Source organism: Callithrix jacchus, chromosome 9, assembly GCF_049354715.1.
Source record: "Callithrix jacchus isolate 240 chromosome 9, calJac240_pri, whole genome shotgun sequence".
In the NCBI taxonomy this organism is placed as follows: Eukaryota; Metazoa; Chordata; class Mammalia; order Primates; family Cebidae; genus Callithrix; species Callithrix jacchus.
Window position 1 is genome coordinate 61,938,751 of NC_133510.1, and position 13,603 is coordinate 61,952,353.

General features: G+C 54.2%; 2 protein-coding genes across 3 annotated transcripts; one reads left to right on the forward strand and one right to left on the reverse strand.

Annotated features, from left to right (window-relative positions):
* Positions 1–186: 186 nt before the first annotated feature.
* CYP27B1 (cytochrome P450 family 27 subfamily B member 1) lies at positions 187–4,896 on the forward strand. 2 transcript variants are annotated; one of them, XM_002752691.6, is made up of 9 exons: positions 187–419; positions 1,059–1,249; positions 1,756–1,958; positions 2,039–2,239; positions 2,312–2,484; positions 2,690–2,862; positions 3,066–3,144; positions 3,435–3,632; positions 3,980–4,896. In XM_002752691.6, the coding sequence occupies exons 1-9, from the start codon at positions 225–227 to the stop codon at positions 4,136–4,138; spliced, it is 1,572 nt and encodes a 523-aa protein (XP_002752737.1). In that variant the 5' UTR covers positions 187–224; the 3' UTR covers positions 4,139–4,896. The 2 variants fall into 2 exon arrangements, with proteins under 2 accessions (XP_002752737.1, XP_078192338.1); XM_078336212.1 differs by lacking the exon at positions 2,039–2,239.
* Positions 4,897–7,801: 2,905 nt separating this feature from the next.
* On the reverse strand, positions 7,802–13,363 carry MARCHF9 (membrane associated ring-CH-type finger 9). Its single transcript, XM_035258577.2, has 5 exons — positions 13,322–13,363; positions 11,801–12,832; positions 10,591–10,746; positions 8,916–9,108; positions 7,802–8,657 (listed from the first exon to the last, which is right to left on the reverse strand). The coding sequence occupies exons 1-5, from the start codon at positions 13,361–13,363 to the stop codon at positions 8,323–8,325; spliced, it is 1,758 nt and encodes a 585-aa protein (XP_035114468.1). The 3' UTR covers positions 7,802–8,322.
* Positions 13,364–13,603: the final 240 nt, after the last annotated feature.

Sequence of the window (13,603 nt, forward strand, 5' to 3'; positions counted from 1 at the left end):
CTCTCATGAGGGTCATTGCAACAGGAGACCAAAGGGAGTTGTGAAGTCAGCCCCAGCCCCGCCTACTGTTCCTGGGTGCTAATCCCCAATACAGACCACTCAGGAAGAGGGATTGGCTGAAAGCTTGGAGACGGGGTGTCGTCACCAGACCCAAAGGTTAAATAGGGGTTCAGACAAGATGCTCAGGAGAAACGCTTTCTTTCGCGGGCTCCCCGAGCCAGACCATGACCCAGACCCTCAAGTTCGCCTCCAGAGTGTTCCATCGCGGACGCTGGGTGCCCGAGTTGGGCGCCTCCTTAGGCTACCGAGAGTACGACTCTGCGCGCCGGAGTTTGGCAGACATCCCAGGTCCCTCTACGCCCAGCTTTCTGGCCGAACTTTTCTGCAAGGGGGGGCTGTCGAGGCTACACGAGCTGCAGGTAGGAAGGGAGGACTTTCCCGAGACTGAGTGCTGGGGAAATTGGCTTTGAAAGCGTCAGAAAGGACTGACTAGTGCAGAACAAATCTGAGAGAGCCAGAGAATGGATGCCCATGAATTAAGGAAAAGGCGAGTTGAGGCGGGGGTCGTGCGTGTGGCTCGGCCCGCGCAGAGTCCGTCCCGACTCTTAGCAGAGGGCGCTTGGAAGGCACCTTCTCGCTCTCCTGAGGTGTGGAGACCCTGCAGATCCAGTACAAGTGCGCGGAAGGCGCGGTACCCTCCGCCTGCGTGCGGCTTAAAGCTACACGGGCTCCTTTTCATTCACTGAGGACTCGTCCTGAGATGGACAGTCCAGACATGGAAACTTTAGAGATTTCTCCTCAACCAAGATGATCAGAGAGGTCCTGAATGTCCGCCTTGTGCAAAGTTCCTGTTTTGCCCATCACACTCAAACTTTCTAGGGGTGGGAAATGAGAGAAAGGAGGAATTCGCAGTATCCATGGCTTACACTAGCCAGGAAGCCGAGAAGGAGCAGAAGCTCCCTTTTCCCAAGCCCAGTCAACACCCTTGGTGTGGGCACACGTCAACCTGAAAGTCCCTTGCCCAGGTGTCCAAGTGTCCGCTGCGCCTTCTCCCCCAGGTGCAGGGCGCCGCACGCTTCGGGCCAGTGTGGCTGGCCAGCTTTGGGACAGTGCGCACCGTGTACGTGGCTGCCCCTGCCCTCGTCGAGGAGCTGTTGCGACAGGAGGGACCCCAGCCCGAGCGCTGCAGCTTCTCGCCCTGGACCGAGCACCGCCGTCGCCGCCAGCGGGCTTGTGGGCTGCTCACCGCGTAAGTCTTCTCTGCCCCTGGAAGCCCAGACGCCCCGCAGCGACCATCTCCAGCTGCGGTCCCGAAACTATCTATCTGGGGGCATGGTGGGAGATCGGCTGTCTCATTCTACCTTTGGGCATCTTGGGGTTCCCATCCCAGTCAGCTTCACCCACACTCAGGCAGAGCCCCAACCTCACTCCCCGCCTACCTCCTTATCCTTTGCGGCCAGAATCCTGGGAACTGAGGAAACCGCCGGGATTGGGCTAGGGTACCAGGATCTGGACGGAATGAATGTAAGGTTCCGTGACTCAAGTTACCCGGGAACCCCGGCCCTTGCGGGCAGGAAGTGAGTAAAGAGGAAGGGGGCTGGAAGACAGGCGCAGGCAGGCGCAGGGTTTCTGTACCCCAAGGGGGCAGACGCAATCCTTTTCCCGGCCTTCACAGCAAAACGCGCTCCTTCACTGCAGCCAGCCCCGTCGAGCCCTCCCACCTCCCTGAGGCGCACTCTCTCCTCAACCCTGCAGGGAAGGCGAAGAATGGCAAAGGCTCCGCAGTCTCCTGGCCCCGCTCCTCCTCCGGCCTCAAGCGGCAGCCCGCTACGCCGGAACCCTGGATTATGTGGTCCGCGACCTTGTGAGGCGTCTGAGGGGCCAGCGGGGACGTGGCACGGGGCCGCCCGCCCTGGTTCGAGACGTGGCGGGGGAATTTTACAAGTTCGGACTGGAAGGTGAGTCCCCAAAGCTGAGCGGGCATCGGGGCGCCCTGTCGGAGCCTCCCGGAGCCCTGACGGCGCCCCCTCCCGAGCAGGCATCGCCGCGGTACTGCTCGGCTCGCGCTTGGGCTGCCTAGAGGCGCAAGTGCCGCCCGACACGGAGACCTTCATCCGCGCGGTGGGCTCGGTGTTTGTGTCCACGCTGTTGATCATGGCGATGCCCCAGTGGCTGCGCCACCTTGTGCCCGGGCCCTGGGGCCGCCTCTGCCGAGACTGGGACCAGATGTTTGCATTCGGTAAGGCACAGAACGGGGAAGTGTAAAGCTGTCCAGGGGTAGCGAGGCATCACGTGCCCTCTACCCACGCAGCTCAGAGGCACGTGGAGCTGCGAGAGGCTGAGGCAGCCATGAGGAACCGAGGACAGCCCGAGGAGGACCTGGAAACTGGGGCGCACCTGACCCACTTCCTGTTCCGGGAAGAGTTGCCTGCTCAGTCCATCCTGGGAAATGTAACAGAGTTGCTACTGGCGGGAGTGGACACGGTGAGGTTCTCCCTCCGTGCTGTGAGCCCCACTTCCAGGGCTTAGCCTCCCCAGACTCTGCGGCCACTTTTCTGTTGCAGTGGCTCCATTATGGCCAGGTAGACCAGCTTGGCTTAGCACCCCGTAGTCCCAGACTGTCCCATAATCTGCGCCCTCTGCTGGGTTCCCACACCCAACACCTCTCTTGCTTTCACCTGTCCTTCAGGTGTCCAACACACTCTCCTGGGCTCTGTATGAGCTCTCCCGGCACCCCGAAGTCCAGACAGCACTCCACTCCGAGATCACAGCTGCCCTGGGCCCTGGCTCCAGTACCCACCCCTCAGCCACTGTTCTGTCCCAGCTGCCCCTGCTGAAGGCGGTGGTCAAGGAAGTGCTAAGGTGAGCGGGAAGGAGAGGAGGAACAAGAGGAAATGCCGGGGAAGGGCTGGGGAAGCAAATAGCGTATGGAAGCAGGGAGAGTGAGAAGACAAAAATGGCACTCTACTCGTAGCCAAAAAGGGTTTGGAAGCTGGAAACAACGAGAAGGAAGCTGCGGCCCCTAGCCTCACCTTGCCGTCTCCATTTTGTGCTTTGTAACCTAGACTGTACCCTGTGGTACCTGGAAATTCTCGTGTCCCAGATAAAGACATTCGTGTGGGTGACTATATTATTCCCAAAAATGTGAGTAGAGCCTATGCACCCTTTCTACTGAGGCATTCCTCACTATCTTGGGCCTCACCCCTGTTCTCAAACACTCTCCCAAAAGCCCTTCAAATACTTCCCTTGACCTCTCTCTACGATATGCCTTTCTAGGATGTAATGGGACAGTGGGAAGATCCTTCCAAAAGTAGCCCCAAAGAACTTCACCATCACCCACCAGGACCTGCCTTTGTCCCTGTCTGAATATCCTCTTCTTCATGCCTGTCCCCATTCTGGGCCCAAACTGACAACTTTGTTTTCCTTCCCATCAGACGCTGGTCACTCTGTGTCACTATGCCACTTCAAGGGACCCTGCCCAGTTCCCAGAGCCAAATTCTTTTCGTCCAGCTCGATGGCTGGGGGAGGGTCCCACCCCCCACCCATTTGCATCTCTTCCCTTTGGTTTTGGCAAGCGCAGCTGCATGGGGAGACGCCTGGCAGAGCTTGAATTGCAAATGGCTTTGGCCCAGGTGAGTGCTCCAGGTTTTATACCTTCCCCAGACTCTGGACCCAGACTCTAACCCTCTAAAGCTGTGAGCTCTTTCCCCTAACAAGCACGGGAAAACATGTAAGACCTGGTAGAATGAATCTTCTGAAATATGATAAGCCTACTGTAGGCCTGGAGTGTAAGTGCGAGTATTCAAAGTATTTTTTTCCTACCATAATCCCCCACCCTTATTAACCAAGAAGTCCTCTACTGGCCACAGGTGCCACTCCATCACTGACCATTCTAACACTAATAATACATGCCCTTTACCAATCAATTCCCCCATTACAGATATCTTCCATAGTAATGCTCAACTTCTTCCCTTTTCAGATCCTGACACATTTTGAGGTGCAGCCTGAGCCAGGTGCGGCCCCAATCAGACCCATGACCCGGACTGTGCTGGTGCCTGAGAGGAGCATCAACCTACAGTTTTTGGACAGACAGTCCTGTAGAAAGAGGCTGTCATCATCATCCTTTCCCTCATCATAGGGACAAGATCTTTTGTGGGCACAAGACCAAGAGATACATCTTCCGCTAAGGCCTATCTGGCCAAACTGGGTAGAATGACCATAGTAAAGTACTGGAGGCGGTCCTGGTCCCCACCAAGTGTGAAGTATGCACTTGGCCTGACTCAGTAGGCCCGAAGAATACCATGGTCTCCCTCCTTGCTCAGCCCTTCTGATCACGTATGCATCCTCCAAGGATGAAATCAGATTTTAGCTAATAATGCTGGATGGCCTGAGAAAGATTCAACTGCCGCTCTTTTGGGGCTTCCACAGTGTTCATTGATGCTGCTGGCTAAGCATTTATCACAGCATAAGCTCAGTAACTCTGCATCTGGTCGGTACCCAGTGGTTCTTCCTCATTGCATGTGAGCTTTTTGAGAGGAAGGGTGAAGCCTTATTTGTTTTTTATGTCCCCTCCCAGGGCCTGTCTCTGATGAGGTGATACCATACACATTCTTGGATTGAATCTGGACCATGTGGCAGAAGGGATAAGCAGCTTAGCAGGCTCTGTCTACCCCCTTCCTTATTTGTCCTGCCCCTAGAAGGTGAAACTGTCCTAGCCTGGTTTACAATTTCTTACAACTCTCCTTTGCTCTCTGGCCACTATTAAGTGGGTCTGCCCCAACACTTGGTTCTCAGGCAGAGACGTCTTTGGTCCTGTCCCTGCCCAGACCTCTGGCTTTTTTATATTGAAAAATTTTAAATATTCATATATTTTAAAATAAAAACATCAAATATTCATTCTTGCCTTTCACTTATTTCTCTCACTCTCACTTCCTACAAGACCTGGGGGCAAGACCCTAACACTCGGTTTCTCAGGTCCTGGGGGTGACCCTCTTAAAAATGGGCATCTGGATGCCTGGTAGAGTGGTTTGTAACACAAACCCAGGCATGTTTCTGTCTGCAGTGGGAGCAGCCAAGTCTAGTCTGGCTTCCTGTAAGAGATTAAGTGGGTGGGGGTGAAAAGTAATGCAGGGGCTAAGTTGTAAAATGGACCAATGGGCTGGGAGCTAGGAATTTGCAGAGATGGGAAGAGGATGCCGACTCTAGCAAGGAAAGTGCTTTTGGAACCTGGACTGCCAGGATTGAAGGAAGTCCTAGATTGGTCACTCTGCCCTCTCTGGAAAAGTTGTTCCAAGATAATTTCCTTCAGTAGAAGGGATACAAGCAGTGAAGTAGAATCAGACAGAATGAAAGCCAAGTGTGGGGGTGGCCAGAAGCCCTGGGGCACCAAAGGCAGGATAAGGGTGGTGGGCAGAGGGAGCCTGTTTCCCTGAGTCAGCATTCTCTGGCCCCCCAGAGGCTGGGCACAGCTCTCCTCTTGTGATGTATACAGATTAACTCATCTTCCATCCAAATAAATCTCTCAGCACGTTGCAGTTTCTTCTGCATCCCAGATTACCCTCCTCATGTCAAGACTTGCCCCCCTTCCCCTACTCCCCACCATATTCCAATTAGCTGGGTGTAGAAGGAGGTTTCACTTCACACTTCTTCCTCCTCCACACCTCAGCCTCCTGGCCTAGACATGGCTCCCTGACCACATAAACTCCATTAGCCACCAGGCCTTCTGTGGAGGCATCTAATTACATAAGATCTACAGAGAGGCAGGGCAGAGACCCAAGGCCTCGTACAAAGATCAAGGTTTTTGTGCATTTTCTGCCCTTCTCTACTCCTTCCCTACTGTATACTCAGTCTCCACCCTATTCCTCTATCACTCAACTCAATTTGAGCCTAAATGACCAAATTTTTAGCAGATTTGGATTTGGGCTTTGAGGAAGAATAAAGCCCAGCTGGCTGTCAGACTCTTTCCCCTGTAATCAGTGATGAGAATTCTGCTCACTGGTACTCCCTATTTTCCATCGGGCAAGTAAGAATGCCCACTTGAGGAGGGCAGCAGTTCCCATGATCCTTTTCCCAGACAAGGATCTTTTTAAGTTGCAAAAAGGGAAGAAAAGGAGACCATACTGATTGCTAGCCCCAACTCCCATACCAAGACTTCCATTGGTGCTGAAGGAGGAAAAGGGAAAGTTTCACCTGGCCTTGTTTTAGGACCCAGAGTGCAAATAGATACAAGAGTATGTGTGAATATGCCTGTTTTCTTTGGTGTGTCTAACCTTCCATGCGCAACCATCACAGAGGACAGCTCAGGTTTGGCACAGGAAGCTCCATATGTGTCCTATCTACCTGAGCCCTACCTGCCAGTATAGGTATTAGTAGTCACTCTGATTTGCAATCTCCCATTTGGTCCCCACCAGCTCTTCTGTGAATGGCAAATCAGTAAAGTCTGGCCTTTCCATCTCCCCAGATGGGGAGTATAGCGGGTTCTTTCTCGGGAGAAACAGTTTCCTACTGAGCAGATGGAGGGCTCAGCCTCAGTTCCCTATCCACTCTACTCGCTCAGAAATTGGAAGTGATATACTTCCACACTTTGAAATTATTTCAACCCCAGTCCAGCTTTGGTTCCTACACCCCAGGCGGGTCTGGATACCAGCACCATGGACAGCAGCCAAGATCCCTCTGGGAGAGGGGAGGGTATGGAGGTCTCCAGGGCAAGGATGTGTGTGGGCCTTTGCAAGAGAAGCATTTTCTCCAAAACATCCCCAAGGAGGAGGCAGAGCAGAACCTTCCCTGAGAGGAGGACCAATAATAAGAAAGGCCTCCAGATCTGACTTTAGCCATGAATGAAGGAATTATTTAATTGCTGAATAGGTCACTTAAAAAAACAGCATCATTCATATAATACACAACCCCAAGGTCACAGAAGCAAGTGCTCAGGCTTCAGGCTGACCCACATTTTAACCAGTCCTTCCCAAATCTTTTCTCTATAAACAACAGTCCTCTATGCTGCTGCCTCCAAACGGAATGCCATCCATTAATACCACTAGCTGGGCACACTGTGATCAAACCTGTGACCCTAAACTACTATAGGAATAGCTTAAACTGGGGTTGGAGACTCATAACATTGAGGGGGATTCCCTCCATCTCACTCCAAATGAGTCCAAATCCACTTCACACTGCTTTTCTGGGTGAGCACAGTACTTGGGAAGGACTAATAGAACCCAGGTGATCTCCAGAACAAGGCGGATGGCTCCAGGCTTCCCCAGCCCGCAGACCCCAATATTTAGAGTCATAGTAGTTCTCATTCTTACAAAAAACCACCATGCTTCACATTTGCAATGTCTATTTCCCCTCATATTTCCGTAACTATTGTCACTGAACACAAAATTCCAAGATTCTGTGCAACTCCAGATGAAAAACACATTTTAGAATTTGTGATACCAGCTACTATTTGCAATAAATGAACCATCAACTAGTCTAGAAATCTCTTTATGTCATTGCCGATTTTCTTTGCAATGGCATCCAACCTGTCCCTCATTTATCCTTATTCCAACCCTATGAGGTAGACAGGAAAACCATAGCTGAGAGTTTTTTTCTAAATCACACAACTCATAGGTAGCAAGTCCAGGTCTTAGATACCTCTGAGTGCTGCCACCAAGCAGCCAATGTGAATTATTCACCAGCAAGTGGGAGTCACACCTCCAACTCAGAACCCGCTACTGCATTTGGGATTTGCAACCTGTGCAGAGAAACCTCCCACACCTCCCAGCCCTCCAGAAAAGCCCCAGATGAGAAAGGAGTCTCCACGTGCATATAAATGATTCTTTATGCCCTTCCCCCATGCAATGGGGGATGGAGCAGGGGGAAGTCCCCGCCCTCATGCAGGGAACGGGAGGCCAATGTATACTAGTCTTATTGCCAGATGCCCTGTGGCCATGGGGTGGGGAATAGGGGTCTACAGCCCCTTTCTTCTGGCATTGGTCCCCCTTCACCAAGTCACCATGGTGGAGCTGGGGGGCTGGAGGCCCTAGGAGCTGAGGTAAAGATGGTTCTCTCCAGGGAAGGAAAGCTGCTCTCCCCACCTGCCCACTGGCCGTCTCTGGATGAGTGTGAGGAGCTGTCAGTGGTGACTGAAATGTCATCCAGGTGTCTCTACCCAGTGGGCAGTAGAGCCCAGACAATGTCTCCACCTTGAGGCTGCTCACAGAGATACTCAGTGATAGGGGCAGCATGCCCCAAACACCTTGTCCAGCTGGTACCTCCAGCAGCCAATGAGAGCTCTTCTTTGCCTGATGCATTGACTCAAGATCCCTGCTCCTGGAGTCCAGTTTAGACTGTAGTGACCCTCATGACAACCTCTCGGCCAGAATGGGAGCTGGAACGGGCATCTGGTGGCCGCAGCTGTCCCAGGAGGTGCAAGATTGTATAACCGCAGCGCTGAGGCAAGAGCGTCCGCATGCGCTGAGCAGCTGGGGGGCGGCTGGTGGCCCCAGAGGGGGGGCCCGTCCGTGAGGTCCTGGGGCCTGGCTTCCCTGCCGTCCCTCCCCCTGCATCTCCTCCTATGTCCTTGGTCTTGTCATAGTTCAAAACCTTCCACTGCTGATTCACTGCCTGCCAGCGTTTGAAGATGCGGTAGACAGAGGAGCCTTCGTGGACAATGAGGCCTGAGCAATAGGAATAAGAAATCCAGGGTCAGTTGTGGCCTAGACTCTGGCCAGAGGTACTTAAGCAAGCATTTCTTCAGAGTGAGGAAATTTGCAAAGGGCCCTGGAGAAGCAGGGAAGTCGGGGCTGCAGGGCACCAGGATAGCACTAAAGGCCCTCAATGGCAGAAAATAAGGCCATGAAACAGGGGATGGGCAGGGGAATCAGGTGTGTAAGAGGAGGGTAGGGAGCAGGTAAAGGAGAGAGAGGTGCCCTCACCTATGCAGACGACATCCATGAAGCCGTACATGCCATAGCAGATCTGAAAGAGCAGATCCTGTCGTTGCCACTTGGCTGAAGGACTGAGTGAGGACCAGATGAGCCAGGAGATGCTGGCGACCAGGAAGAGTGAGCCCAGGACTATGGCAGCAATCTGGACCTTCTCGATGACCGTCAGGGAGATGGCCTGCCACTGTGTGGGAGAAAAAGCTCCAAAGAGTCCCAGAAAGGGATGGAGGGCCTGAAGAGCAGGGTGCTCTGGAAACCTTCCCTAAACCCTTCAGGCAGTATCAACATCCGTCTTCTCTGTGCTTTGATTAAATCTAGAATGCGGCATTTGTCTGACACCATTTGTCTGTCTTATTTTAGAAAGGCAGGATTGAGCAAGTACTCTGAAACCAAAACGTCTAGATTTGAATCCCAAACTTTGACTCCATCACTTACTGGCTAAGAAACCTTGGATAAGTTTTCAAATTTTTGTGTATCAGTGTCCTCATTTGTAAAATGGGATAATAGTATCTAACTAATAAGATTATTGTGAAGATTAAAAGAATTAATACACACCAAAACTTGACACAGAAAACACTACATGTTTGCTAGCATCAACATCTCTTTCTTTCTTTCCTTCCTTCCTTCTTTCTACCTTTCTTTTTTTTTTTTTTTTTTTTTGCCAATCAGTTTGAGCTTATGAGGTTGCTCAGGTTAGCCTTGAACTGATGACCTCGCCTTCGCGAGCGCCATGAGCTCCGGCGGGAGCCACTTTGGACCCCTCTACCTTTCTTTTTTTCTTCAAGCCAGTCTTGCTCTGTCGCCCAGGATGGAGTGCAGTGGCACCATCTCAGCTCACTGCAACCTCTGTCTCTCAGGTTCAAGTGATTCTCCTACCTTAGCCTCCTAAGTAGTTGAGATTACAGGCAAAAATTACCACGCCCGACTAATTTTTGTATTCTTAGTAGAGACGAGGTTTCACCATGTTGGCCAGGCTGGTCTCAAACTCCTAACCTCAGGCAATCCACCCACCTTGGCCTCCCAAGGTGCTAGGATTACAGGTATGAGCCACTGTGCCCGGCATTTCTTTCTTTTTTTTTTTTTTCTTTTTTTTTTTTTGAGACAGAGTTTCACTCTTGTTACCCAGGCTGGAGTGCAATGGCACGATCTCGGCTCACCACAACCTCCACCTCCTGAGTTCAAGCAATTCTCCTGCCTCAGCCTCCCAAGTAGCTGGGACTACAGGCAGGCACCACCATGCCCAGCTAATTTTTGTATTTTTAGTAGAGATGGGGTTTCACCATGTTGACCAGAATGGTCTCGATCTCTTGACCTCATGATCCACCCGCCTCGGCCTCCCAAAGTGCTGGGATTACAGGTGTGAGCCACCACGCCCGGCCCCTTTCTTTCCTTTATCTTTTTTTTTTTTTTTTTTTTTTTTTGTAGTGGGTGGGGAGTGGTGGTTGTCCCTGTGCCTAGAACAGTGCCTGGAATATAAGTGGCGCTCAACAAATGTCTTTGTGAATAAATGAAGGGAGAAAGGATTTACAGACACTTGGGAGACTGGTAATGGTGGGGAAGGGTGGCTTTGGGAAAAGAGTAAATGAAATAGGTTCCCTCGAGGTTCCCTGATTCCAATAGCTAAAAGGTCCTCGCCCAGTCTCTGAGTCCTCTCCTTGCACCTCACCTGCAGTGGGTTCTTGGTGCTGATCGCCAGGACCTGGTACTTGAAGTAACAGAGTTCACAGCTCCAAGAGCCCCTCTCACTGATCCAGCGGATGAGGCAGGGCTGGTGAGTGCAGCGCACGGAGCCGTCGCAGCGGCAGGGGCTCAAGAGCTCCCCCTGGAGGAAGAGTGAGGAAGGGCCCTGTCAGGCATCACCACCCCGACCCCACTCAGCCGCGCTCCTCCACAGGGAAACCTCCTCTTCAGGTCACTTTCCCACATTAAAAAACTCAGGCCTTTCACCCAAGACAGGGAAAGAGGCTAAGTAAGGCTGCAACGGAAAAGAAGTTTACCTTAGAGATCAAGGGAAACTTCCCATACCAAAGAGATGAGGGATGGAAAGGGATGACGAGGTTAGAGGGGAGGACGAAGGGGACGGGATCTTCTCTTTTCCTACAATTTCGGATGGGTAGTCTTTAAGACTTCTCAAAGGAAAGGCTTCCCCTTAGGATCTGGAGGGAGGGTAGTGTTAGAGCTTCTGAGCCATGCCCTCCTTGCCCCACCTCATCATTGTGAAGTTACTTCACAGATCTGGTGCAGACTGGGATGGGTTACGGTCCTCGGTTTCCACGTATTAAAAAGGGGAGCAACCGCGGAGGTGGAAGTGCAGGGTGTTTCCTTTTAATCAAGGTATCAGTTCTCACTACACAGAGACAACCCCTGGCACTATTCTGGGACAACTTTGCCCATAAAATTTTATCAAAGAATACTCTTTGAAATGAGATAGAAAGTTGCTGAATGGGAACTGAAGAAAAGTGCCCCACGGGGAGGAATACTGAGCGAAGCAAGGGCGCTGGCTGGGCCCCTCCCTTCAAGGTGGTCACAGAAGCACTCTCCTTTCTGCCCACCTGCAAGAGTGAGTCTCCTCCCCTCAGCTTACGGAGACCCTGGGGCGAGGGAAACTGGAGAGAACAGCAGTCCCTCTTAATGGTGAAAGGGATTTTGCGCTCTCCGGAGGGAAAGCCCCACCCCTTCCTAGGGACCCTAGACCCCCCAACACAAACAAGCGCTCCAGGAGTCCCCTGCCAGCCCCTTGGCCTCACCCCATTCCCACTCCGGGTCCTGGGGCCCCGCCCAGCCTCCTCAGGCCCCGCCCCTGCTCGCGGTCCCCGCGGACACCCCCAGGTGCGCTCCCCCACCCCTCCGCGCCCGGCCAGGTGCCCAGGCCTGACCTGCTCCGGGCCCTGGAAGCAGATCCGGCACTGGGGGGTTCGGAGTCCACTGTCCAGGCTGCTACTGAGTGACAAGGCGTCCAGCGCGCCCGGGGGCGGCAGCGGCGGCGCGGGCGGCGGCAGGGGTCCAGCCCGCGGCTCCTTGTCGCCGGCCAGGCCCCGGGCCCGCGGCTCCGACCCGTAGTACTCCTCCTCGTCGCCGTCGCCGTCCCGGGTGGAGCAGCTGGCGAAGGGCGCCCAGCCGCAGCCGCCTCCCCCGCCCCCCCGGGGCTGCGGCTCGGCCCGGGGCCGCCCCCCGCCCGTCAGCACCAGCAGCTTCAGCTCGTTCAGGAACATGCGGAGCCGAGACTTGAGCATCGTCCGGGCGCCGGGGGCGGGGGGCGGCGTGCAAGGGGGGCTCGCTGGCGGCGGGGGGAAGGGAGAGGACAAGGCCGGGAAGGGGGCGCGCGCTGGAGAGCCGAGCCGGGCCGGGGTCTTCGGGGCCTGCGACCGCCGTTCACTGCTGCCACCGCCGGGGCTCTGGGGCTTGAGGAGCCGAGTGGGCTGGCGGCCCGGGGGTGGCGGGGTGGGCGGCCATGGCCGGGGCAGGGGGCGGGGAGAGGGACTCAGGGTGCCGCGCCCCGCGGGTCCGGGTCCGGAGCGGGCCGGGCCCCCGGGGTTACACGCCCAGGTCCTCCTGCGGCGGGGCCGCCCCCCATGGCCGTCCTCCCGGTTCCAGTCTCGCTCCGGCTCGGGGATCAGGCTCGGCTCGGCCCGTGCGCTCGGTGGTGGCAAATGGCGGCTCCTTCCGGCGGCGGCGGCGGCGGCGGAGACCCCCCCGGAGCGGCGGGCGGGCGGGGCGGGAGCCGGGGAGCGGGTGAAGGATGGAGGGAGGGGCGGGACGGGGAGGGGGAGAGAAGAAGGGGCCGCGGCTGCGCATCCCCTCCCTGCCCCGCCAGAGCAGGTGTCCCCAGGGGCGGGGGCAAGTGTGCGAGCCCGGGGAGGGTGGAGGAAGGGGAGTGGCCAAGGAAGGGGAGTGTGCACACGAGTAGACTAGGTGTGTGTCTGGGAGTGGGGGATGAGCGGGTGAGCATGGAAGGTGAGTGGTCAAAGGACGCAGGTGTACCAGGGAGGGAGAAGCTTGCGCAAAATGGGAGTGTGCAAAGAAAGAGCTGTGCAAGGGTCGGAGGTATGAGAGAGGTACACACATGGGCAGGGGAGGGACTCAAGCAATATACACTTTACCCAAAGGGCTGAAAAGTGTGCTTGATGGGGACTGGGAAAGAGGTGTGTAAGGAATGGAATCGGATTGCCTGAGAAACAGAAGCCTCTGACTGTAATGTGAGGAGGTGAGTGAGCAGGAGGTAGGCGTGCTACAGGGATGGGCGTGTCTTTCCTGGTACTCTCCTGCAGTGACCTCCACTACATTGAAGTGAACAACACACACACTTAGCCTTTGCTTTTATGGAGCCTTCTCTCTGAGAACAAGTTCTACCCCATCACATTTTTTTCTGCCTCACACTTACATTCTCCCTCTCCTACCCTTTGCAAAGCTGAGGGAAAAGGGATTTCAGGGGAGCCCATTGGGTCAAACACACTGGGAAAAAATTAATTAGTGAAAGAGTAATTAACAGAAGAAGGGAGGAGACAGAGCCTGGGACAGACTGCCAAATTAAGGTTCCTCAAAGAAAGTGATGGAGAGACAGTAATGTTCCCATGAAATATTCAAATGGTTTGGATGGACTAATGAATGAATCAGAAAAAGGGGCTGGGACCCAAGCAGACAGAGAGGATGGCTTCTGTTTTAAAGAGAGTAAGCTGTGA

Coding starts and splice junctions, on each gene's coding strand:
- CYP27B1 (XM_002752691.6), top strand. CDS start 225: ATGACCCAGACCCTCAAGTTCGCCTCCAGAGTGTTCCATCGCGGACGC. Junction 1,959..2,038: donor TTACAAGTTCGGACTGGAAG/GTGAGTCCCCAA, acceptor CCTCCCGAGCAG/GCATCGCCGCGGTACTGCTC. Junction 3,633..3,979: donor TGCAAATGGCTTTGGCCCAG/GTGAGTGCTCCA, acceptor TTCCCTTTTCAG/ATCCTGACACATTTTGAGGT.
- MARCHF9 (XM_035258577.2), bottom strand. CDS start 13,363: ATGGGCTCCCCTGAAATCCCTTTTCCCTCAGCTTTGCAAAGG. Junction 9,109..10,590: donor GCACCAAGAACCCACTGCAG/GTGAGGTGCAAG, acceptor TCTCCCACACAG/TGGCAGGCCATCTCCCTGAC. Junction 8,658..8,915: donor CATGGATGTCGTCTGCATAG/GTGAGGGCACCT, acceptor CCTATTGCTCAG/GCCTCATTGTCCACGAAGGC.